Here is a 27434-nt window from a genome sequence, read left to right as displayed (position 1 = left end):
ATGTATTGGAGACTTCACTGAAGGTTCCTTAACTACAGAGACTATCAAAATTATAAAAAGTGAGAAAAATAAAAACAAGATACCAGGAATCCAATAAAGCTGAAGTAAAAGTCAAGTACTGTGTAGAATAATCCCTGATACTCGGCCATTAATAAACAAGTGGTATAGCCCCAGGGTAAAAATTAGTCCTTATCCTTATCTAAGGACCAGTTTTATGGCTCAGTGTCCTCACCAGTACAACCAGGAGCTGAGTTTCCTAATTTCTCATGAGCCTTATTCTTCCAACCATCAAACATAAAGCATCAAGAAATAAGACAACACTACAACAGCATATGAAAAATACTAAGAAAAAAGCTCCTGTCCTACTGATACTACTTCTGAAAGGAACAACTTTCTGAAAAAAAAATCACTTTTATGATATGTACTAAAAACATCTTCTGAACCCACAATTATTTGGGAAACTTGAGGACACTGGCAAAAGCAGAAACTAACCTATTCCTCAACCCTTATGACTCCTTCCTCTTCTATAAAAATGACTTCAGTGTTTGTTTATATATTCCAATTTATCGTTTTTCTTTGCCCCCACCCACAAAAATACTAAACAAGAAACTTAGTGTAAGCTCAGTCGGACAACCTGATCTATACTTACTGAAACCACTGTTAATATAGAATGCAAATAACAGGTCCAATTAAACTTGGGTAAGTGGCACAAATCTAAATTATTCCTAAAGGCTCTCAACTGGAAACTTGATAAAATTCCGTGACCCTAGCGTACAAAAATAACTAAGGCTCCACAATGGAGTATCTTCTTCAAACATCCAGGGTTCGCTTGTCAACAAAGCTCAGTATTTCCAATAGATGAAAAAATACAATTTATGGAATTTCAAGAAAAAAATGTATGAGAATTTTTTTCTAAGCATCCTAAATCTATAAGCAGTTAAGTACCATTAACACTAAATTGGAGCATGAGAGCTTTTTAGAACAAAAATAATGGCATCTCCAATATTTCTAAAAATAGCACATTAAATGTGCACCTACAATAAACCATAACATACCATAAATTTCTGGAAGGGAATTCAAAAATAAAAGAGAGCTAAGAGCTTTTCTGACAGATCTGAACTTGTCTAAATGTATGACACCTAACACAACCTGGATAAGTAAGCTGCTAGCAAATGAATGGATACAAGATAACGAAAATCAAGCAATATTTAAATGTCTGAATTTCCTGTTTAAATTATGTTTATGTATCACAAATACTACCTTTACTACTAAGAGTTAAGTATTTGTATCATTCTTCTGGTGACATAGTGGTAAACAGAAGGCAGCAGAGAATATGGGTTCAGCAAAGATCTGGGCTCAAATCCCAGCTCCAACACAAAAAAGGTAAGTGGGACTTTGCACACGGTACTTAATCTCCAAGCCTCAGTTGTTTCTTTCATGAAATGGGGTAATACCTATCTCACTTGTAAAGTTGTTGTGAGGCTTAAATAGGATACTAAATTCTTAAGAAATACTTAACTTACAGGATATGCTCAAAGTTACTAAGACCCTGGGGCGCCTGTGTGGCGCAGTCAGTTAAGCATCTGACTCTTGGTTTCAGCTCAGGTTGTGATCTCAGAGTTGTGAGATCAAGCCCCACATCAGGCTCTACACTCAGGCCAGAGTCGGCTTAAGATTCCCTCTCCCTCGGCCCCTCCTACCCATGTTCTCTCTCCCTCAAATAAACAAACTTACCAAAAAAAAAAAAGTTATTAAGACCATAATACTAAACTCAAGATTTCCAGTCTAAAAGACAAATAATATATAAGCAGTTCAAGAGCATAGGAATATAACCAAAACAAGTTTCATGCCCAAAATACAGCAGTTGATTTTAAGTTCTTCAATGAATAAATTAAGCAATCTCCTACCAACAAATCCATTTCTACCTACAAAGCATTTGACTTCAAACTAAACTGGAAAAAAAGAATGGGAACAACTTCCCAATTTATTAGAAACATAGGTTTTAAAATCCCATGAGTTATGAACACCAAGTTTTTCCCCCCCCTCAGACTTTGGGTTTTCAGAAATATAACCAAAAAAAAAAAAAAATCACTAGGGTTAGAACTACTGTCTTAGAACTGTCTAAAAACTTATTAGCTGCCATGTTCTTTTAAACCAAACTGATCAAAACATTTCCAACCAGAATTCAAGTTATAGGTAGTCTGAACCCAAAAGCACAAAATAGTTCATCGTTTATCGGAAATCTTTATTTTTTTTAAATATCAAGACTGCTTAGGTCTCAAAAAAAGTCAGTACCAGGCCATTAGCACCATCACCACCACCCAGTCTAATAGAAAACTGTTAGCGAACGGAAATGAGCACTTAAAATGAGGCAATCAAAGGCACAAAATACAGATTTGAATTCAAAGAGGCAGGTATAAATGTTAAGCCAGCTGTAAGGGCTGAAAAAGCTATCATCTGCCAGAATTAGCGTCTGTTTAGTGATAAGAAAAAATGTATCTGTTAAAACTAAGAATCATACTAGCAAGGATCAAAAATACCTCCACAGCCCCTTTAATACTCTAAAAATATTATGGAGAGAGAGAGAAAAAAAGAAATGCATAAGTTTCCCCCAAATGCTTAAAGTGAAGTTAAAGCCTGATGTACATGCCACATGAGAGGTAAGTTTCTAAAGCTCATACCTCAAAAATCGCATACTGTATAATATGGAGCCTTTGTGATGTTTTGCATCAAGTCAATCTGTAAGACAGTAGTTACAATATTAGTGAAGACAGTGGGTTAAAACATTTGTTGTTCAAACATGAAGCAAATATCATTCATGGGTTAGGTGCTTTGAGTTGTACTATGGCCCTTAGAGTTCCTATGTTGAAGCAAAAATTGAGATAGAAAGCCACTCTGTGCCTTTGAAGATAAAGAGGCTTAAGGTGGCAACCAAAAAAACTTTTTAGTACATAAGAGAATTTAAATGTTAACTATAACATACAAATCACATGCAAATATAGTTACCGCTCATTTAGTTATCTATTCTCAGTATACAGAAAATGTAATAAATCTGAGAGGTCATTTACTCTGAATAACCCAAATCCTCAGACCTCACATCAACAATCCACCATGTGCAAGGGGATATAGTATCTCCTGGCTACATGTGGTCTCGTCCAGTTCTTGTAAGCACTAAAAAGCAACCAAAAAAAACCACAAAAAACAAAAAACAAAACAAAAAGGCACCACTTCAGAAGTATGAAGTCAGGGAATTCCCTATCAGGAAGCATTTCCATAAAGTACCCCAAAATGACTTGATGCAAACACCACACCTAGTGGTGCCACTGGAATAACCATCATATTGCTTCAAGTTGTTTTTAACTAGGCTTATTAAGGGATTTTACTCTCACGGATCTAATTTGTAATGGTTATCGACCAATGGGGCGCCTGGGTAGCGCAGTCGTTAAGCGTCTGCCTTCGGCTCAGGGCGTGATCCCGGCTCAGGGCGTGATCCCCGCATTCCGGGATCGAGTCCCACATCGGGCTCCTCCGCTATGAGCCTGCTTCTTCCTCTCTCACTCCCCCTGCTTGTGTTCCCTCTCTCGCTGACTGTCTGTCACATAAATAAATAAAATCTTTAAAAAAAAAAAAAAAAAAAAGGTTATCGACCAGGAAATGAGATTTGCACTTAAGCCAACGAGGTGGGAATGCATTTATTTTCTAAAGCAATGGTGCACAAAAACAGTGTCACTGTCATACAGTAGTTGTAGAATATGCTGTGAGTTTTTCATTAGTAACAGTTAATAGCACTTGAAAATGATTTATCTTTTAGAAATAAATTCAAGGTTATCCCTATAATGCCTGTTACTCACCTGGATTCAGACATGTTTTCATGAGGAATAGATGAAAAGGTGAAACTATGCTCTGAAATATGAATCTATGCCTAAAAAATTCATTTGGGAGGCTCATGGACTTCATTATTTGAAACTCTTCCCACAAGAGAAAATAGTGAGTTCAAATTTAGTAAAACAGAACTGAACCATCATGCCAAAATTACGAGTTTACATCAGTTTTGCAACAATGAAATATTAGCAGTTAATATAATTTCTTGATGAAACTTCCTTAGCTACTTAAGTATTAAGTGTATATAATACCAAATCTTAATTATCAATTTATGGGTTCTTTGTTACCGATTTTCAATCACTAATCAAACTCAACAGCAATGTAGACTCAAAATATGAAAATATATTTAACTATTTTTGTAAAACTGTAAATAATTTCACCATCCCCAAAGGAGGTCTGTCTGGTCTTTACCCTCGGCTTCTGGAAGTTAATTTCTAAAGTCCTGGAATGTAATACCTAATAAAAGTGTCCCTGTTCACCTGCAGGCTTTGGGCCACACCAGGAAGTGTAACAATGTGATCTATGAGTGTGAAGGGGCTTTAAGTCCCAAGGACCAGCTCAGCCTTCAGAAGGGCTGGAAACTAAGTTTATGCATGTAGGCAGTGGATCATGGAGTCCCAATAAAACACTCTAGACCCCAACGCCGGGATGAGCTTCTACAGTTGGTAACACTCCATGCGTACTGTGTGTCACACATCAACACCAGAAGAGTAATACTGTGTTCATGACTTGACAAGGAAAGGACGGTTGGAAGCTCCACATTCAAAGCTTTCCTGGAGTCTGCTGTATGGGCCTTTACCAGCAGCCAATCTTAATCTGAAACTTTTAGCTATAATAAACTATAACCATGAGTAGAACAGCTTTCAGTGAGTTCAGTAAGTCCTTCTGGTGACTTATCCAACCTAAGAGTAGCCTTGCGGACGCCTGAACTTGGAACTGGTATCAGAAGTAAGGCTGGTCTTATGGACCGTGTTCCCTCTAACTCTGCATCTATATTTAAAATTACAGAATATGCTCTAACCCAAAATTTTAAAGATTGTAAATTTTGTTTTTCAATAACATCTTTAGCAAACATAGTAAAGATTTGACTTCAGTATAATTTCCCTTCCAAGGAATCTCAAACACCCTCTATTGATTGACCTCTAACCAAATTAACCAGAAGGGACAAACAACACCAACTCTAGGAGGGCATTACATTGGATTTTAACCTTTGCTTCACGTGCACGATTGTCCTCAGTGTAAAGGTTGGTCAACACTCCACCCCCAGGTAGTTCTCAGACTACAATTGGGTCTTCATTACTGCCCGTGTTTCCCTAGCCAGGGTTCTCTCCTTTCCAAAACAGTTTTCAAACTTCTTGCACCTTCCTCCTTTCCCCAGCTCTTCCAGTACATGACCTTCCACGTTTCTGCTTCATGAGAAATGCAAACCATTCTTCCACAGCACTCTCAATAATAAGGGCTAAAGTTTTGAGCTCTTACCACATCTAGTAAGCAACTGAGCCAAGCAGTTTACATATATTTAGTACTTCATTTCCTCTTTAACATAATCCTATTATGATCATTAAAGATAATAAATTACCGTCTTACAGATGAGGTAAGTAAGGTTCCGAAAGGGACCGAAAGCTGCACATCTGGTAAAAGGAAGAGCAAGAACTCAAATTCAATTCTGTTTAACTTTCAAGTTCTTCAGCACTCCACCAGTACCTGCCAACTTCCTTCCAGTAAATCCATAAATTCACCCACATGTTCACACACAGCCTTTCTTATCACCCTCAAATCATGGAACAAGTACATGTCCTATCTACAGCAACCCTCTGAATCCATACATCGACGCTATTTTCTGAGGTTGCTGTGGATCTCCCACTTTGCTACTGCTCATCACTCAGCAACACATGAGCACCCCCTAGTGTTTCAACAACAAAAGTCAAAATCTTGGGGATCCTGGCTGGCTCAGTCAGTAGAGCATGCAACTCTAGATCTTGGGGTCATGAGTTCAAGCCCCACGCTGGGGCATGGAGCCTACTTAAAAAAAAAAAAAAGGGCAAAATCTTAACGTTCTTTTTCCTTCTAATTCTCATTGTCTAGACTCTTCACAGCCAAAACTCTTGGGAAAAATTTACCTTCCTCATCTTCACTCACTTTTCAATTCACTGTAACCCGGGTTCCACCATCAGCACTCCAATGAAACTGTTCCTGCCAAAGTAGGAGCTGCCACTTGTGGCCTTACTTGTCTCTAAAATTCCATAACCCTCTTTTAGTTCATCTTGCTCAATGTCTGATGACTTACTTTTGACAACTGTCTACTCACACTCTCTCTCAATAACACTCTAATTGTTGTTGTTGTTGTTGTTGTTGTTTTAAAGTAACTTTAATTCTGGTGACTCTCTCTACTTTTTCCCAGTCCAAGTACTTTCTTCCTTCTTCACTTCCTTCTTTCAGCTTAGAGTTCATGGTCTATCATTTCAATAACACTCTTGCCAATCCCCTTAACCTCTCTTAATATTTTCCTCACACCAATCTGTTAAAACTTCAACACTGCATAAGCCCTAGTATCAATTATCCATCATCCGTAAGTAAGCACCACATCCCCAGGCCCTCCAACGTCTATCTCCCACATTCTCTACATGCATTATCCAGAACTGCCCCATTCTCTTCAGATTCCAAAATACTCTCCTAACCCCCTACACACATACACACACACACACACACACACACACACACTCACAATCTCTCTACTTCACCAAGAAAAAAGAAAAAAATACCATCACACATCTGCACCCAATATTAGGCCCTAAGTGGGATTCCATCTACTTCCACCTTCTCTTAACTTTGCAAATACCCTTTTCTCCTTTCCCATTGAACTGAATCTTCTCTTTACACATGTAAAAATTTTTGATGTCTCCCATTTAAAAATACAAAAACATATTTTAAAAAATATTAGAAAACAAACAGAAAAACTCCATCAATCCCACATGACCTTCCATCAATCTGCCTTCACTCTCTGCAAACTAAGAGTTATCCCTACTCCCCACCCTGTTTCTTCACCTCTACTGGTTCTTCAATCCACCCTGATCCAACTTCTCCCCCATTACTTTCAGCAAAACCAACTATGAGCCCAGGTTGCTAAACTCACACTTCAGGCTTTATCTTACTCGTCCTCTCAGCAGCTTCCACAGGGCTACTAAGTAGAGTTAAGCAGGTTGTGGCCTGCACAAAGGTGCCTTGCAGAGGAATGAGGTGGGCTGAATGAAAACCTTTTTAAAATTCTTACAATAACCCTCTGTGCTGAGATCCTGAGAATTCAAAATAACCAGATTCTTCCCATCCTTTGGCTTATGGGATGAAATACTCTGTATTTCTTCCTACCTGGTTGTACTTTCTCAGGAACTTCTGAGGGCTTGCTCAGCCTCATCTACCAAACCCCAGAATCTTGAGGTTTCTCAAAGCCTGACCCTAGGCACTCTACTCATCTCATTTTGTACTCTCTCATTCAATCCATTCCAGTGGCAATATTTACCACATGTATGACATCGCTTCCTAGATCTAGGCCTCCATCATTGATGTCCACTCCAAGGTCCAGACCTATGTACCCAACTGTTTAAAAAACAATCTTGGGGCGCCTGGGTGGCTCAGGTCATGATCCCAGGGTCCTGGGATTGAGCCCAGCATAGGGCTCTCTGCTCAGCGGGAAGCCTGCTTCTCCCTCTCTCACTCCCCCTGCTTGTGTTCCCTCTCTTGCTGTCTCTGTCAAATAAAATCAAATAAATAAATAAATATTAAAATTAAAAAAAATATATCCATGTTCTAATGCCACAAACATAACAACTGGCTCCTTTCTTCCTGGAATCCCCATTTTAATAAATGGTGCCATCATCTAACCACTACTTTCTAATAAATGGCACTGCTTGATCAGTCAGACGGTATATTTCCCACTCCCAATTCTCATCTCTCGCCCATCTCTCCTCCACATTCCAACATTAGTGTCATAAAAAACAAATCTGATATCCTCTCACTGCCCTTATCATCCTATGTACCTTACTTCCCTTTTTAGCTAAATCTCTACCAACCACCCCCTTTCACACTCTATGCCCCATCCATCCTACTCTTTCATTGCCACAGAAAGAATCACCTTGCTCAGCCAGTCAGCAGGGATTGGCTTTGTCCTCACCCTTTGCTGACCCTAGCTTATTTCTCTTTATCCTCCAAGCTTCAGCTTTCCTTTGAAAAGTTTCTGATTCCCCTGAATCTGGCCAGTAGTCCCCACTATATATGTGCTACCACAGAACCTAATAGTTTCTTTAGTTCTAAGATGATTTAAGAAGCTTATTTTAACATGTTCTGCCAGGAGACTGTGAATACCAGAAGGGCAGGGGACTCTCAGTGTTGCCTATCACACCCCCACTGCCTAGACGGCATATAAATTACTTGTTGACTAAATGATCACCCATTCTCATAAATGAGGCCTTTCTCTCAACTGTGGAATACAAATCCCTAACCTAAATGAACACTAACTTTTCTTCAACCCAAACTTCCTCTCCAAAGCATTCTATCAAAATCAGTATTTTCTTGATCATTTACTACAAAAACAGCATTAACTAAGAGCTGATGACTCCAAAAGGTGAACTAAGATGGTTCCAACCCTGTAAGAATTTATAATCTAGAAAGAAAAGAACTGTAAAGTCAGTTGAAGTTCCAATCAGGAGTATAAACTGCTCTGTGACTTCAGAAAAAAAAAAAAAAATCCCATTATCCAGCTCCTTCCTCAAACTCTCAATGTATGTACCACACTAGTTGGCACTTAGTAGTTGTAAAATAGCTTCAATCTGCTCACTTGTTTGAGATGTTAGCAGAGGGAACTATTTACACCACACAACTTTCACAGGGAAAAGAGAACAGCATAGTGGATGCAGCATAGGGGAGGGGAACGGACAGACTAGATGATGATCTTGGTTCAAACTCTATTACAATTATTTAAATTAAGTAAAAATTAGTCTTTGAAGTTAAACTTCCATAACTAAAATGTGATCTTAAGAGTAACTTTCATGGGGGGGCGCCTGTGTGGCTCAGTTGGTTAAGCGCCTGCCTTCAGCTCAAGTCATGACCTTGGGGCCCTGGGATGGAGCCCTGGGTCTGGTCCTTCTCCCTACTCAGCAGGGAGTCTCCTTTTCCCTCTCCCTCTGCCCCACCCCCGTCCCTCCCTCCCCCACTTGTGGATGCATGTGCGCGTGTGCGCACGTGGAGCAAGCGCGCTCTTTTTCTCTCAAATTAAATAAATAAATAAAATCTTTAAAAAAAAAAAAAAAGGTAACTTTTATGAACACAGAAAAGCCACCAAAATTAGAAAGGGCTGGCTTCAGCAATATATTTAAATGAATTCCAAAATTTTATAAAAATAATTTTTATAAAAATATGCACTTTTAAAGCCTTTTTTTTTTTAAGATTTTATTTATTTATTTGACAGAGAGAGACAGCCAACGAGAGAGGGAACACAAGCAGGGGGAGTGGGAGAGGAAGAAGCAGGCTCCCAGCAGAGCAAGGAGCCCGATGCGGGGCTCGATCCCAGGACCCTGGGATCACGCCCTGAGCCGAAGGCAGACGCTTAATGACTGAGCCACCCAGGCGCCCCTAAAGCCTTATTTTTGTCACATCAAAGGACACTATCAAGAGAGTGAAAAGACAACTCACAAAATCAGCAAAAATATTTGCAAATAATGTATCTTTCAAGAGTCTAGTATCCAAAATATATAAAGAACTCCTGTAACTCAACAAAAAGACAAACAATCCAATTTTTAAATGGGCTCAAGATCCGAAAAGCTGTATTTCCCCAAAGATATACGAACAGCCAATAAGCACATGAAAAACTGTTCAACATCATTATTGATTAGGAAAATGTAAAATCAAAACCACAGTGAGAAATCACACCCAGTAGGATAGCAATCATTTAAAAAAAAAAAATTACCAGTGCTGCAAATATACTGAGAAAATGAAATCCTCATACATAACTGATGGGAATGTTTAAATTCCTCAAGTTAAGCAAAAAATTATCATTTGACCCAGCAAATCCATTCCTAGGTATATGCCCAAAAGAGCTGACAACAGGTCTTCTCACAAAAATTTGTATGTGAATGTTCACCACAACACTATTCTCAATAAACTAAAGGTGGAAACCCAAATGTCCATCAAAGGTTGAATGGATAAACAAAATGTGGTATATTCATACAATGGAAGATTATAAATCCGTATAAGATTCCATAAAAAGAAATGACATATTGAAACCTGCCACAACATGGATGAACCTTGAAAACGTTATGCTAAGTGAAAGAGGCCAGAAACAAAAGACTACATAGTATATGATTCCATTTATATAAAATATCCAGAATAGGCAAATCCATAGAGAAAGCAGATTTATGGTTGCCAGGGGCTGAGAGAAGGGGAAAATAGGAAGTAACTACTTAAAGGTACTAGGTTTCTGTTTGGGGTGATGAAAAGTTTTGGAACTAGACAGTGGTGATGGTTGCACAACACCATGAATGTACAGCTGACCCTTGAATAACACGGATTTGAACTAGCCCAGTCCACTTACACACAGATTTTTTTACAATACACACAGCACAGTACTGTAAATGTACTTTCTCCTCCTTATGACTTTAATATTTTCTTTTCTCTAGTTTATTTTAAGAATACAGTAAATAATACATACAACACACAAGATGTGTTAACTGACTACTTATATTACTATCAGGTCAACAGCTGGCTATTAGCAAAGTTTCAGGGAAGTCAAGTTATATGCAGATTTTTGACTGGGGGGCAGGGAGAGGTGTCAGCACCCCAACCCCCACACTGTTTAAGGATCAACTGTACTTGGTACATTGAATTGTAAAATGATAAATTTTATGTGTATTTTATCACAATTTTTTAAAAATTTAGGACATTCTTGGGGCATCTGGGTGGCTCAACTGCTGGAGCATGCAACTCTTGATCTTGGGTGGTGAGTTCGAGCGACACACTGGATGTAGAGATTCCTTAAGAATAAAAAAAATACATATTTTTTTTTGTTTTTAAAGATTTTATTTCTTTGAGAGAGAGAGCAAAAAGCAGGGGGAGCAGCAAGCAGATGGAGAAGCAGACTCCCCGCTGAGCAGGGAGCCCGATGTGGAACTCGATCCCAGGACCCTGAGATCATGACCTGAGCCGAAGGCAAGACACTTAACTGACTGAGCCACCCAGGTGTCCCCCCACAAAAAAAAAAAAAAAAAAAAAAAAAGTTAAAAAAAATTTACTGCATTCTTGAAAAGATTAAATTACAGGGAGAAAAAAAAAAAGACCACAGGTTATCAAGGGCTGAGAGTAGAAGCTGACTACAAAGGGGCACAAGGAAATGTTTTGGGATGATGGAACTATTCTATAGCATGACTGCAGTGGTCATGTTTACAACATAACATGCATCTGTCAAAACTCAAAGAACTACACAGCACATAAATCATACCTCAATATATCTGACTTTTAAAAAATTTTTTCAAAGGTTTTATTTATTTATTTTGAGAAAGAGCACGAGCACATGATTGGGGGGGAAGGGCAGAGGGAGAGGGTGAAGCAGACTCCCTGTGGAGCAGGGAGCCCCACGCGGGGCTCGATCCCAGGACCCTAGTATCATGACCTGAGCCGAAGGCAGATGCTTAACCCACTGAGCCACCCAGGTGCCCCAATAAATCTGACTTTAAAGGAAACAGATCTTTACAGTAAAAGTACAAAAGATAAGGGAAAGACTTAATTTATTTTTAATATTTCAGTATTTCAGGTCTTATATTGCCTACCATATTTAACCATTCTAAATGAAAAAGCAAAATGTGGCACCACCTTTAAGTCACTGTGCTTTCCAATGAAACCAAAGACTGTTAGTGTCTGAATTAATTATCAGACCTAAGAACTGGAACTTAAAGCTCAGAAAGGATTAACCTAGCCAAGGTACAGAAACAAACAAAACAGCTCTTGTATCAGTAAAAGATAACTGTTACTGACATTAATAATAAAAAATTCTAAATTTCTAGCAAAATTGCAATTTCACTCTATCCATGCCTGAGAAATACCTAAGATAGTCCCTATAGCACTTTATTTTTTTAAGAAAGAAATGCACAAAAAAGAAACACATAAATTCTTAATGTTTTATTGCCTACCGATTTTGACAGCTTTCAAAACTGTAGCTAAATTCTTATTAACTGACCACTGAGACAGCACAAAAAAATTGTTTTAAGAAAGAGTCAAACCACTAAGGCTGGTAAAATCAGAAAATCACTGGCTGAGACAGAGACATGAGAAATCCACTGCTAATTTAAGTATACCAAGGTTCTGTACCTCATCTAGCATAAATTCCTATCTTACCAGGTATTAAGAATATTTGCAGTTATAAAATCTGGTATGCTTTCAATCTTCAATACAAATGGGATTTCAGGGTTCAGTACTTAACAGAAATAATTCTGTTTATGTAAAATAATAGTTCACCTAAAGGCTCGTGAATCTAAGGCACCATGTTAATTTGACTCACTTTCTCCTGGCCTTTATTTTTAACCCAAGCTAGCTGACTGCCTTAAAAAGAAACCCCGCTTCAGCTCCCATTTGTATCGCTTATCTTCCTCTTTTGTCAGCAAGTCCTGGAAGTACTTTAGAAACATCCCATTCAGACTGGGAAATTGCCAAGATTGAAAGGAAATCTCTTACTCCATGACCTCCCTAGCAGAGGAAGGACAAAAATACTGAACGTCTACAAAGAAACCTGTCCACCCCTTCACTGACACCCCCCCCCCAGGTTCTCCAGTTAAATGCCAAACATAGCCCGTTAAGACAGAGAAGGTTAGAGAAGAATCACTAAGAGTTAAATACTATAGAAATCCCAAAAGGAAGAGTCTTGAAACCAGACTGGGACTCTATAAGCAAGGAAAAGGCAGTGTGTTTTATCAATATTAAAAAAAAAAAAAAAAAAAAAACGGGGCGCCTGGGTGGCTCAGCCGTTAAGCGTCTGCCTTTGGCTCAGGTCATGATCCCAGGGTCCTGAGATCATGCCCTGCATCGGGCTCCCTGCTCCACAGGAAGCCTGCTTCTCCCTCTCACACTCCCCCTGCTTGTGTTCCCTCTCTCGCTGTCTCTCTCTGTCAAATAAATAAAATCTTTAAAAAAAATTAACTTTAAAAAATAATAAATAATAAAATAATAAAAACGTGTGCAACCATCTTGAAGAAGTCCTGAAAATAGGCAAATACTGACTGTAGAGTTATTCAGATAAAGTTCCGCTAATAGACTCAAGCATATTCCCAAGGGACTGACATGCCTGTGAGATTCTTGAACAATTACATATTTTAAATCTTCCCTTTAAAAATAATCCTAAAAGGCACTATGGTCTTTTTCAAAAATAAAGGTACTGTGTAACAGGTAAACATCATTACAACTTTTTTTTGTAGGTGACACTGGTCAAGAAAAATGATGTGGTTGCCAAAAATCACTTGTAACACATTAAGAAAAAACAAATATTATGCAATTTAGACATCCGTACTTTTAAAGAAAACTATTATCAAGTTAGGCACTACTGCCACAATGGTATGATACACCCTACAAGTCTTGGGCATAGTCAAGGTTTTAAGGTATCAAAAGAGCAACATCCTACCATGCATCCTTTGACATGTAACATATCTTAAATATGATGGCAATTATGGAAAAGATACTTACTGAATTTCATATTCCACACTACTAATTCTTTTTTTTTTTTTTTTTAAGATTTTACTTATTCATTTGACAGAGAGAGAGCACGAACAAGCAGGGGGAGTGGCAGGCAGAGGGACAGGAAGAACGTCCCCACTGAGCAAAGAGCCTGACTCGGGACTCAATCCCAGGACCCCGGGGATCATGACTGGAACAGAAGGCAGACGCCTAACCGGCTGAGCCACCCAGGGGCCCCTCCACACCAGTGATTCTTAAAAAGAGGAAGAAAACTAACAGAAATATCTTCAGGGCATTCTCAAATTATACACACGACCCCTGCCCCAACCCTCTTAAAAAATAAACATACCTTACAGAAGAATCTAAAAAAAACCTTGGTTCTATTTCTAACTTTACCAACATTATACTGAGACAACAGGTGGACTTTTAAAAGGACTCTGATTCCTGTCAACATCCCCTGTAACACCTTTAAGACCTAGCTCCTTAGGTCTCCTGGTGTACGACGGTAAAGAAACATACCACCTGTAATAGACGGGTAAATATGTATGGTAAACCCTCCTACTTAAGCACTGGGACCTCTGTTTTAGGGGTGATCTTGAAATAACCACTTCCTACTACTTAAATATAAATAAATAGAAAGGTCTCATAAATAAATCTCAAAAGATATGGCCTCCTAAATCAATTAGCTGGGAAAGGAAGATAATTTGCAAAATAATAACACTATTGTTCTAACTATAGGAAAATTCATGAAAGGAAGACAGTTTTGGTAGTTACTGAAACATACTAACAAGTGGCAATCAAGTGCTGAGAAACAGTACACCCACTGTGCTCAGCAACAGCAAGAAATATATTGAGGTATTTAAAAGTATTTAGCCTTGGGGTACCTGGCTGGCTCCACTGGTGGAGCATGCAACTCTTGATCTCAGGGTTGTGGGTTCAAGCCCCACACTGGGTGTAGAAATTACTTAAAATAAAAAAAAAATAAGACCAAACTAAAAAAAAGTATTTAGCCTTAAGTTTAAGAAAGCTATGAAACAGTACAAAATCATCACTTAAGCCAATTTAAACCCACAAACCATATCTTTTTATTGTCAGATTTTATACTAAACACTTTAATCAGATTAAGTGGTTTAAAAATAGAAATTTTCATAATCCCCTTTTACAACAAAAGAGAAAAATCAATGTTTCTAGATACAAAGTTTCTCAGGAGACAGAATTTACTCATTCTGTGTAAATTTATAGTGCCATAATTAGTAATATAGTACCATAATATAGTACCAAAATCTCATGATAGCTTAATACTGTATACATTCTCATAATGACATAAAATGTTATTAATTCCTATCTTTGTTCAGAAGATACATGTGGTTTTCTTTTAAGTACTTCAAACTATTACACTGGCAGAGTATATCCTTTCTATGATTCCATGATCCATTCTCCCTACTCCCCCCCCCCTTTTTTAAAGAATCCTGATTCTTTTTTTTAAGATTTTATTTATGTATTTGAGAGAGAAAGAGAGCAAGCATGGGGGGGGGTGGAGAAGCAGACTTCCCACCAAGCAGGGACCAACCCCCCCCCCCATGCAGGGATCAATCCCAGGACCCCAAGATCATGACCTGAGCTGAAGGCAGACGCTTAACCAACTAAGCCACCCAGGCCCCCCAACTTCCTTTAAAACATTAATACCAGACAGTGGAGAAGAGGGGGAGCAATGCAGCATTCAACTGGAGTTCTTAAAGAATTAGTTCTTTAAATTCCAACTGTTTACCAAAAGTTAACCAAGGTACAAACTACCTTTTAATCCACACCTTCTCTATTTAATTCCATTGGCACTTGCCCTCCAATATATGCAAGTAGTCACAGAGATTAGATTTTTTTTTCCTGGCTCACAATTTCAAGTGATATCAAGTTCTTTAAGTGTGAACAGTAAGATAAAGAGAAAAAATATAGAATGATGCAGATTTACAGTCAAATTCCTCATTAGCCAACTTGAAACAGGCTTACATAATGGAAGCACACTAAAAAATGTAGAAAGAGAACCACTATTATACTGGAGAGCAACTAATTGGATTTCCACACATTTTTTTGAATAAATATCATTTATCACAGTATTTCATATAAATAATATAAAAAACGACATACGCCACACCTAATAGAAATTTAATAATTTTATGTGCTCCCATTCATATACCCTGAGACATACTCTTTATGAAATTTTTAGAATTACTACACACACATGTGTGCAGAAACACAAGTACTAGAAGAAAAAAATGAACTGGTGAATCACTGAACTCTACCTCCGAAACTAATAATATACTGTATGTTAATTAACTGAATGTAAATAAAATAAAATTTTTTATTTTTTTCTGTGAAGATTTTATTTACTTGTCAGAGAGGGCAGGCACAAGCAGGGGGAGCAGTAGGCAGAGGGAGAAGCAGGCTCCCCAATGAGCAGCGAGCCTAATGTAGGACTCAATGCCAGGACACGGGTCATGACCTGAGACAAAGGCAGATGCTTAACTGACTGAGCCACCCAGGCATCCCAACAAAATAAAATCTTTAAAAAAGTATAAAGTTAAGGGGCGCCTGGGTGGCACAGCGGTTAAGCGTCTGCCTTCGGCTCAGGGCGTGATACCGGCGTTATGGGATCGAGCCCCACATCAGGCTCTTCTGCTACGAGCCTGCTTCTTCCTCTCCCACTCCCCCTGCTTGTGTTCCCTCTCTCGCTGGCTGTCTCTCTCTCTGTTGAATAAATAACTAAAATCTTTAAAAAAAAAAAAAAGTATAAAGTTAAAAAAAAATGAAATGTGAACTAGAGTGTGTGTGCATGTGTATAATAAATTCTAAAACTTTTTGAGGAAGAAATAAAAGAGGGAGGATCTTTAAAATTCCAAATTTGATTCAGACATGGCAACACAAACAGCATTTGTGAAGCACTAAAATAATTTTGAAAGTAATTTTCCAAACTTGAACCCTCATAACCCTACATCTTAGGGAAGGCAAGAATTACCTCCTGAGAGGAACAGCTGGGTAGCGCCAATACAAAGGACCTTTGTCTTCCCATTTTTAGTCCACTGTTATTTTCATGACACCAGCCTCTCCTAAGATAAATATTTGTGAAGGATCAATACTAAAAATGCACATATTCTTAAAAATAAATACACCTGAGAGAGGAACATAAAACACACCGGTTCTATTTCTAACTTCTCCAATGCAATTATACTAAGATAGCAAATGGATTTTTAAATGAACTAAGTGTGGGGAGAATAGCACTACTGGTATAATTTTTATATCCTAATAACAGTAAAAACATAGGGAATACCAGCATTCCAATAACTACACAAGACAGGTCACTTAAATAAAGGCTTCTTTTACAAAACTTTGTCTTATAGTCAGCCATTTGGTTAATCCCCACACATACAACCTTTATTAAACATAACTTCAATTTTAATTTCAGTATTTTTTAAAAATTTTACTTGAGAGAAAGACAGAAAATGCATGCAGGGGGAAGGGCACAGGGAAAGAGAGAGAGAATCCCAAGCAGACTCCGTGTTAAGCACAGAGCATGACTTGGGGCTCCATCTCACAACCCTGAGATCATGACCTGAGCCGAAGTAAGAGTTGGACGCTTAACTGACTGAGCTACTCAGGTGTCCCTTCATTTCAGTATTTTCAAAAAAAGAAATAAGACACCACACATTAAACTGCTATCAATATTTCAAATCATGACAGAATTAATCATTTTTTAATGGTCAGAACTCTAACTCAAGTCCTTCAAAAACAATACAGTGTCTTAAGGTGGATTCCTTTTTTTTTTTTTTTTTTTTTTTAAGTAAACTCTACCCTCAACGTATGGCTTAAACTCAACCCTGAGGTCAGGAGTCACATGCTCTACAACTGAGCTAGCTAGGTGATCCAAGGTAGATTCCCTTAAACCCGACTAAAGAAAAAACACTAAATCTCAAGTTTCATAGTCCCGCTGTTGGAAAATCTGCTTCACTTCCATTTTTCTTTACATTTACCCAAAGAATATAAGGATAGGCAAGATAAACAAGTTTTGGAAAGAATATCCATGATGTGTTTTCTTTTCAATTAAATATATATTAATTCAACTGCACCATACTATGTGATACTGGTGATCACCTTTGGGATTTTTTTTTTTTAATCAGAATCTAATCTAATCAGAGTTCCATTCTACAGCGGACAAAAATTTGACACCTTTCCTTCAATTAACAGTTTTTTTCTGTCTGAATTCTGGCAAATCTCAGGAAGCCAACACAGAATCTGGCATTAGGGCAATGAATCCGAATGTCCAGTGTTAGAATCAAAACGAAGAGTCTGGAAATAAAGCATTGCACTTCAGACAAGAAATTCATATTATCAGGAATATAAAACAAGGAGACCCTCAAGAAGCTGAACACCAAAAGTTGTTCATGGGTTGCTTCAAAGAACTAAATATTCCAAGATGAAAATTAAAATTTCAAACACACATACACACACAAATACATCCATCTTTTTTTTTTTAAGATTTTATTTATTTATTCGACAGAGATAGAGACAGCGAGAGAGGGAACACAAGCAGGGGGAGTGGGAGAGGAAGAAGCAGGCTCACAGCGGAGGAGCCTGATGTGGAGCTCGATCCCATAATGCCGGGATCACGTCCTGAGCCGAAGGCAGACACTTAACTGCTGTGCCACCCAGGCGCCCCACATCCATCTTTTAAAAATCAGATTGGGGGGGGTGCCTAGGTGGCTCATTTGGTTGGGCATCTGCCTTTGACTTAGGTTGTGATTTCGGGGTACTGGGATCCGGCCTGGCGTTGGGCTCCCTGCTCAAGTGGAGAGACTGCTTCTCCCTCTACCTCTTCCTCTCTCTCTGCTCCTGCTCTCTCTTCTCAAATCAATATGTAAAATCTTTTATAAATAAATAAATAAATAAATAAATAAATAGAATCGGATTAGGGGCACCTGGCTGGCTCAGTCAGTACAGCATGCAACTCTTGATCTCAAGGTCGTGAGTTCAAGCCCCATGCTGGGCATGGGGCCTACTTACTTAAAAATAAATAACAAAAAAAAAAAAAAATCAGAAAATTAAAATGCTAAAGAGGAGATAGAAAAACAAATTTTCAATGAACAAATTTAAGTAAAAGGGAAAAAATTAAATTCAAAGAGCTTCAGTAAAAAAGACAATGTTGCCAATGCTGTCATATATGGAGGAAAAATGAGAATCTTATCAGTATATAGTCCAAGACATACTTATTAGTGGAGCCTTCTTCCCATTCAACAGAAAAGGTAGTAATTATTTTTGGACAACACCAAAAATAAAGAGATCTAATAAATACTAAGTTAAACAACATTTTTTTAAAAACCTGCAGACAAACGCATGAATATACAATTATCTTAGGCCATTGCAGAGCCATTAGTAATTTTTTGTGAACTATAAGAGCACCGTTGAGGTCCTTTAAGAAGCTAAAAAGAGGGGTACCTGGGTGGTTCAGCTGGTTAAGCACTGAACTGATTTCGGCTCAGGTCATGACCTCAGGGTCATGAGACTGAGCCCCATATTGGGCTCTGTGCTTAGTCCACTTGAGATTCTCTCTCTCCCTCTTCCTTTGCCCCTCCCTTCTGCACCTGCGTGCTTTCTAAATGAATAAAATCTTTAAAAAAAGTGATGCTGAAATGAAAGAAAAAAGTAGTGCCTCTTCTTATAAACAAAGAAATAACATACCAAAAAAACAAAATTTATTCTGATACCAGAAACTTCTCTAAAAAAAGATTTTTAAAATAAAAGCAAAAAGCCTTTACGGGCACCTGGGTGGCTCAGTCAGTTGAGCTTTTGGCTCAGGTCATGATCTTAGGGTCCTGGGATCCAGTCTGCATTGGGCTCCGCACTCAGAGGACTCTGCTTCAATATTCTCTCTCCCTCTGCTTCTCTCCCTGCTCACCCTCTAATAAATAAATCTTTAAATAAATAAATAAACAAACAAACAAACAAACACAGGAAGCCTTTAAAAGGTTTTTAAATAGGGGCACTTGGGTGGCTCAGTCAGTTAAGCATCTGACTAGACTTCAGCTCAGGTCATGATCTCAGGGTTCTGAGAGACTGACCCCCACATTGGGCTCTGCACTGGGTGTGGAGCCTGCTTAAGATTCTCTCTCTCCCTCTCCCTCTGCCCCTCCTCTCTTTCTCGAAAATAAAAAATAAATAAAAGTTTTTAAAATAATAAACATGAGATCCTAGACATACTATGTTAATATGAATAGCAACATTTAGCTCCAAAAAAATAATTTCCAACAAGAATACAATTCCCTTTTTTGAAAAGGCATGAAGATTAATATGAAAGAAGTAATTCACCATGTTGAGAAATCTGTTGATTCTGGAAAAAATTTTTTTTTACTTTTATTTTTTGGAAGCTCTACTCCCAACATGAAGTTCAACTCAGGACCCTGAGATCAAGAGTCGGATGCTCTCTGACCGAGCCAGCCAGGTGCCCTCGTTCTGGAAAATTTTGGTTTCAGTCATTCCCCAAATCAGCATGCATACAACAAGGACTCAGGCACTCTAGTGGAATGCCAGAAGGCACAACCCAGTGCTTAACTTTTTAGTGATTAGACTGTTTAAATGATGTACAAATAGGTACAACAGATATGGGGTAAGATGTCATTGTGTAAAAGAACTTTAAATATGTGAGCAAGGTATTTTTTCAAGATGGATAAAACCTATGAATCTTATATGAACATATTTTTTCTTCTGTAAAAGATCGGGCCACACTAAAACAATGTCTCTTTAAACCTGTTCAATCAGCTTATTTAAATTGCTGCCTCAGGCTAACCAGGCTGCTATACAAGGAACAGCTCCCCTCAAAATGCCTCCCACAGTAACCATGTTATAAACTAGAGTTAACTCTAAATACAGAAACAAACTTGCAGAATTCCATTTTCATGTATTTACTTGAGGAAGGACACTCAAATATTGAGTGTATGCTATTTTTTTAAGTAAGCTCTATGCTCAACTTGGTGCTTGAACTCATGACCCCCAAGATCAAGAGTCACATGCTCTACCAACGGAGCCAGCCAGGCATCCGTAGTAACTGATGCACTAGCAGGTAAGAAGGGTTACAAAGGTAAAACCATTAAGATGCATGCACATGTGAAGGTCATGTTTTAATGGGGAAGACACACATGAAAATTTCATACAGAGTTAAGTGCAATGAAGAAAACCCAGGGTGAAATGTTAGAGAAGGATGCTTTTTTTTTTTTTTTTTTTTTAAGATTTTATTTATTTATTTGACAGAGAGGCAGGGAGAGATAGAACACAAGCAGGGGGAATGGGAGAGGGAGAAACAGGCTTCTCGCTGAGCAGGGAGCCCAATGCAGGGCTCGATCCCAGAACGCTGGGATCATGACCTGAGCCAAAGGCAGACTCTTAACGACTGCAACACCCAGGCGCCTCAAGAAGGATGCTTTTTCTCAGTGAGGGGTGACATTTAGGCTGAGACAGCATGAGTATCCAGGTCACTGTACTCTGAGAAGAGCAATCTAGACAACAGCTACACAGCAAGAACAGTGCATGCAAAGGCCCTAAGACAGAAATGAACTTCGGGAGTGATTTAGGGCAAGTAAGACACAGAAGCATGGGAGAAAAGGACAGGCTCAGCCCTCAGGGACTTAAGGATCAATCACTGATAAGCGCAAGTTAGCTTTCACTGTAGAACTGTTGCAAGAGAAAAGGGATCACAGAGGGCAGAGGTAGCAGGGAAGGGATTTTAAGGGAAGGTTTACACTGGGGAGAGCACAGAAAACAACTAAGCGACAGTAGGTATCCAGAGGGTAAAGAAAGATCCATGAACCTGTAGCTGATAGGAATAAACTTAGCCAAGAAGAAGAGATCTTGTGTATCCCAAGACTCAAATGTCTAAAGAAATTAATGAGGGAGCCACCATCTGATTTTCTGGGGGGGACAGGTGGAAAAGGAGTGTAATCCAACTGAAAATCAATGTGTATCTGTATCTTGAGTGGGTTACACATGTATCATGGTTACACAGTTATATACATTTGTCAAAATTCACTTAAGATCTATACATATGTCAACGTCATCTCAAAAAAAAAAGTAACAGTAGAGTACAAAAAAGAATTCAAGAAGAAATATACACTCAATCAACTAATACAAATGGAGAAAAACTAATACTATAAAAACACAAATACTATAAAAACACCACAATAGGAATTTAATAGGTTACACCTCACATTTTTAAAAAATTAAAATGTAATAAACTTGAGTATTTCATATAGAGATTAAAGCATAAAATGCCTGCAATCTTTACTGTTAGCCTCTACACAAAAGGGGATATGTTTTATTCTGTAGTCCCCAAGATAAAATGGGTTCTGAGAAAACTTTAAGGTAGCCAAAGACAGGTAACCAAAATAGTTAACAATATGAAGAGACACCAAACAAATAACTGCTTGTGTGAATCCATAAAGGGAGGTCCACTGAAAAGAACCATAGGGATTTATTTTAGGTGATTAGAATAAATAAGAAAGTCAAATAAGCAAGTGTGTACTATATGAGAGGCGGTGAAGGTAAGAAATCTTACATTTAAAAGTAGTGAGAATTCAAATAAATCAACAAACAAAAAGCAAAAACAGACCCATAAATACAGAGAACAAACCGATGGTTGCTGGGGTTGGGGGGGGAATGGGTGAAGTGGAGTGGGAGATACAGGCTTCTATTTCTGGGATAAATCAGGGGAATAAAAGGTACAGCATAAAGAATATAGGGGAGGAAAAAAAAAGGGTTGTGAGAATTCAGTGTTCACAAAAGACCCCATGGACCACACTATATTTTCTGTGTATCATCATTCCACTTAAGAGTCCTAACCTAAACTGAATTGTGAGTAGATTGAAATTATCACTGTGTTGACCATCCTCAGACAACACCAGATAACTCATGAGGGGCTTTTGCTTATGGAAATTCCAACATACTGGGCTGAATACTTTTATCTGAATTTAAATCATGAATTATAAACAGAATATTCAGGTCTTTAGCAGTCTCTTTAAGCTATGATTCAAGGCCTACAATACAGCTCCAATATAGCTCTGGACCTCTATCTCTTATCTGTATCACTCCTCAAAACTACCCCATCCTTCTAACCAAACTGGAAATTTTTTACCAAGTGGACAACTTGCATCTGCCACCTCCTTACTTACTGGGGGGGGGGGGGGAAACCCCCCGCCATATTTACTGTCAAAACAGTACAGATCAATTTCATGGTCCTGCTGCTCCCTTCTCAACTGTACAGCTTTCCATCCTCTGACTCTCCAGGTTTTAAACTCTATTAGTTACATATAAAAATAATAAAATCAAAAATTATATCACAACTAATATCCATATAATACTTCACCTTTTCCAAGTCTTTTCTCCCATATTAACCTATAACCTCCTTAAAGATAGTGGCTCCATTAGTCATAAAAATCCCTCAAGGATCAATATTTCCTAAAGTCAAATATTTTCATTGCATTAGAATGTTACATAATCTCCTGTTATTAAAATACTCTCAAGTTATAGTCCCAACTTAAAAAGGAATCAAAACAAAAGGGGAAAAAAGGTTCAATTTAAAGATATAAGTGCCAAATGTTTCATGAAACATATATTTTATTTTATAATGGAAAAAACAAACTTTCCCCACAAATTAAACACCTATAGGCAGTTATCTGATAAACCCCCATAGTGTACTTGAAAATCTGTGGTACAGAATTGGTAACCATTAAATTCTACTAAAGCTCTATTTACAGTTATAAAACATGTAACTTCACTTCATTCTTCCCTTTATGTATTTCACTGTACTATGTATCCACGGACATCAAATAGTATACAGACTCATAAAAGGCTAAAAGACAACTCTGGTTTCAAAAATCCAGCTTCTCACAATGCCAGACATACTAGTTTCTGGCTTTTCTATCTTAACAGCATTCTTCCTGTTTTTTGTCTGTGACAACAGAGAATAAAGGTACTTGTACTTTTGAGAACTTTAATCTGTCTACATTCTACCAAAAATGGAAGCTATTTTTAATATACAGTTCATCATTATTGAACTGTAGAAAGACCTTAAGTTTGGGCACTGTAAAACACCCAATATAAATCTGTTAAAGTCATAAGACTCCAAGTGTAGAAGTAAAATCTTGTTTTCTGTTGACCTGAATACTTCCAAACTCATCTATATCTTACGCCAATCCAAATTACTCATGCCATTTTGGAATATTAAAACATATAATAATTATACATTTAATTTTTTTTAAGATTTTTTATTTATTTATTTGACAGAGATAGACAGCCAGCGAGAGAGGGAACACAAGCAGGGGGAGTGGGAGAGGAAGAAGCAGGCTCCCAGCGGAGGAGCCCGATGCGGGACTCGATCCCGGAAGGCGGGGATCACGCCCTGAGCCGAAGGCAGATGCCTAATGACTGCGCTACCCAGGCGCCCCTATACATTTAATTTTAAAACAAGTCATTCTGATCTCTATGTTGATTGGTACAACTAGAAGATTATATTCCAAAACAAAATCAAGAAAAGGGCATACTTTGGCTAGTGACAATGATAAAACCACTCATTTGCCTAATCATTCCTAAATCTTAATTGAGAATATAGCGAACCAGTACTATATAAATGTTTTCTGCTAAAGGTAGGCTTCTAGCAAAAATGGGCTTGCTCTGTTGCCATTTGACACTAGTCTATTCAGCCACCTGGAACACTTCCTGTCGATATGTGTGAAGTATCACGTGTGGCCATGACTGACTCAACAGTCAGTTTCCAAACTAACTGACAAACTAACACTAAAAGAAACCGACAAGAATTGCTTTTTTATATCGCACTTGTTCAAAAGTCTAAACCTAAGGAAATAAAAATAAGTAAAATCAAAGAAGTAATGGAACAGAAAGGCAAATAATTTTTCTAAAAACCAAAAGGATTCACATGCACCATAAGCAATCTGCCTGCGTTTGAAGATGTTTAGAAAAATAAATAAATCTCCACTTAAACCAAGAGGAAGATGAGAGGCTCTACTCTGTCAGTTAACTGAAGTCTGTCACCTTTCTGAAGAGCGGACAGAATAACAACCTCAAATTTAACTTATGAAAATTATGACTTAGCACACAAGGTTCTTTACTGGCTGTTTAACTAAACAACTATGGCAACCCCACAAATAAATCAAATTCTGCTATGGGATACAATCCTTACTTCTCTGTTGCCTCTTTTACAAAAAAGTCAAGTATTTCCAACATCCTAACCAACTGTTATGTTACTCCATGTAACGAACTACATCTCACAGTATCCATCTACCTAGGCAATAAGTTCTGAGACTTTGTTACAGAGAAGAGCGTCAAAGAAAGCTTACATCCTCTCCCCAACAAACACCACACACAGCCAAGAAATAGAACACGTGAAAGAAGAAAACATGGATAACATTAATAATCCATGTATATATTCCATAAATATATAAGCCATTCTGCTTATCTGTCAAATGAAGTGACCACAGCAGGTGGCTGCAACTTTGCTACTCCATTTATTTAGAATTACAAGCTACAATTTATTCTTTTCCAAAAGCTCTAGGATTATTTGTGAGGAGCACTTTAGCCTTCTAAAGGGATACTAAATTATTTCATATACACTGACCACAATACTGAAAAATAATGGAAAATCCACAAAGAGCTGTCAAATTCAAGTTCATTTATCATCTAATTTCATTAGATGCAAGGAAAAAAAACCTATTTCACACATTTCAATTAAAGTATAAAACAACTAAGAATCTCAATTACAGATAACAATTACTTAAACTAGTCAAGTGATTGTATTTAAAGCATTCACAAACTCTAAGTGGTAAAGGACAACTAAAGCTATGAGTTTCAAACAATTTTTTAACTACTTAACATCTCAATTCTAGAGGCAGGCATTAACTTTTTAAAGTCACCTAGTTATATACAAATGTTCTCAACAGACATAGGATTTGGGAACACATATTAAATAGAGTAAGATGCGCTACCACCCATTACCCAAAAGATTTTTCTATCAAGTCTTAAAATGTTACATTCTAACATCTTATTTCCAGCACTGCTGAAGTTACATGTATCCATCAGGAAGCCAAAGTCATCCCAACAACCTGTCTTAACACTTATTTGGCCAGTTACAGAACAATCATATTTCGGGTGTGCTTCAAAGTATGAAAACTCCACGAATCAACTATCCCTAAAACATTATATACGTTTAGGAAGTTTTTCTAGGCATTCAGTCCTAAATTAGGCACAAGTGCCCCATGATTAATCAGAAAAACACAAAAATTGTATACAAAAAAAGCTGATGCTCCAAATACATTCAATTCCAAGGAGGTCTGAGAAAAAAATCCGCCCCCCCCCCCATGCAAGAGGAAATTCTCTATTCCTCTTAGTGCCTGCTCAAAAGTCCAAGTATGAATTGCTCTCCACCAGGGTTAACTGCCCCTGCATTTGGGGAAAACTTCATTTCCCAGGACGAGAGTGGTCGGCCTCATTAACAGTCACAGTTTCATTTCATGCCCCACAAATGACCTGCCTAAAGTCAGAGTAAAGCCTTGGAGTGTTGGGGGTTTTGTATTTTGAAATATTAACACGTGGGGAAGGGGACTCACAGAAGGGATCATAATTAAGGAGCTCTTTTACGTGGGGGCAGAAGGTAAGGGACCAAGAAGTGAATGGGTAACAGAGAGGATCCTGGACTTCCAGGATCCCCCAACTCAAATTCCAACTTGGTGGGTGGTAACCAGAAAGTCCCCCACCACCACCAGGAGCCTTTCTTCACCCTCCTTGACCCAAGTCCTAGGCCAGTGCCTTCGCCGGGCGCCCTGGGTCTCAACTCCAGCCCCGGGACTGAAATGCAGAGAGCGGAGACATTTAGGCCTCGCCTCCCACGGCCTTCCTCCCCCAGCCGGGGCGGGAGGGGACCCAGGAAGCCGCGCTCGGTTCCCGGGGAGGGGGGGGTGGTGGAGGGCCTAGGCCGCGCCTCCCAGCCGGATGGCCCTAGGCCTCGGCCCGCCCGAGGCGGGGCCGGGGGGTCGGGGCGGCAGACTGGGCGCCGGCTCACCCACCTGGGTTGCCAGTCATTCCAGCTCCGCGGGTACTTGGTGCCGCCGCCGCCGCCGCCGCTGCTCAGCCGAGACCCCGGGGCTCTGCGGCTCATTACCTTCCCCGACACGACATGGCCAAGCGCCGCCGCCCAAAGAAGCGCGAGTCGCCGCCCGAACCGACCGCCGCCGACACTCCGCTCCCGCCCGGGGCTGAGGAGGAAGCCGAAGAGAAGAAGGAGGAGGAGGAGGAGGAGGAGGCGGCGGAGGGCGGGGGAGGCAGACGGCCGTTCCGGGTTCCGCCTGAGCCCGCAGCGCAGGACGAGGAGGCGGGAGTGGCGCCGCGAGGGGGAGGCGGAGGAAGGGGAGGCGACGTCTCTTCCAGGGCCGAGCGCGGCCCGCGACGCCGGGACCCAGGAGGAAGAGGACGGCGAGGAGGCGGTGGCGGCGGCTCCTTACGCTCACACAGCCACGGCTTCCCCGCCTCCCGGCTCCGCCCGCCGCGCCGCCGCTGCCGCACGGCATGCTGGGAGCGAGGGGCGGTGCCGGCGCCCGCCCGGCCTGGAGAGAGGGGCGGGGCCGGCTACGGAGGCGGGGCCGGCTACGGGGGGCGGAGCCGGCTGCGGGGGGCGGGGCCGGGCGGGCGCAGCGAGTGGATCGCGCTCCCGCGCCCCGGGCTCGCCTTCACTCCCAGCGGACCACGCCAAGGTCCCCGCCCCGCCGCGGGGGATCATGGGAGAGGGGATCTCCGACTCC

At 39.5% G+C, this 27434-nt stretch overlaps 1 protein-coding gene across 1 annotated transcript in view; it reads right to left on the bottom strand.

Annotated features, from left to right (window-relative positions):
- SMG1 (SMG1 nonsense mediated mRNA decay associated PI3K related kinase) overlaps positions 1 to 26831 on the bottom strand; it is a 98051-nt gene extending 71220 nt beyond the window's left edge. The window contains exon 1 of the mRNA XM_040635268.1: positions 26703 to 26831. Within this exon, the coding sequence (XP_040491202.1) occupies positions 26703 to 26794 (92 nt within the window). The 5' untranslated portion in view covers positions 26795 to 26831. The remainder of the gene's footprint in view (positions 1 to 26702) is intronic.
- Positions 26832 to 27434: the final 603 nt, after the last annotated feature.

The sequence above is a fragment of the Ursus maritimus genome, unplaced genomic scaffold (assembly GCF_017311325.1).
Source record: "Ursus maritimus isolate PB19 unplaced genomic scaffold, ASM1731132v1 scaffold_2, whole genome shotgun sequence".
Taxonomy (NCBI): Eukaryota; Metazoa; Chordata; class Mammalia; order Carnivora; family Ursidae; genus Ursus; species Ursus maritimus.
This window is presented reverse-complemented; position numbering and strand designations above follow the sequence as displayed.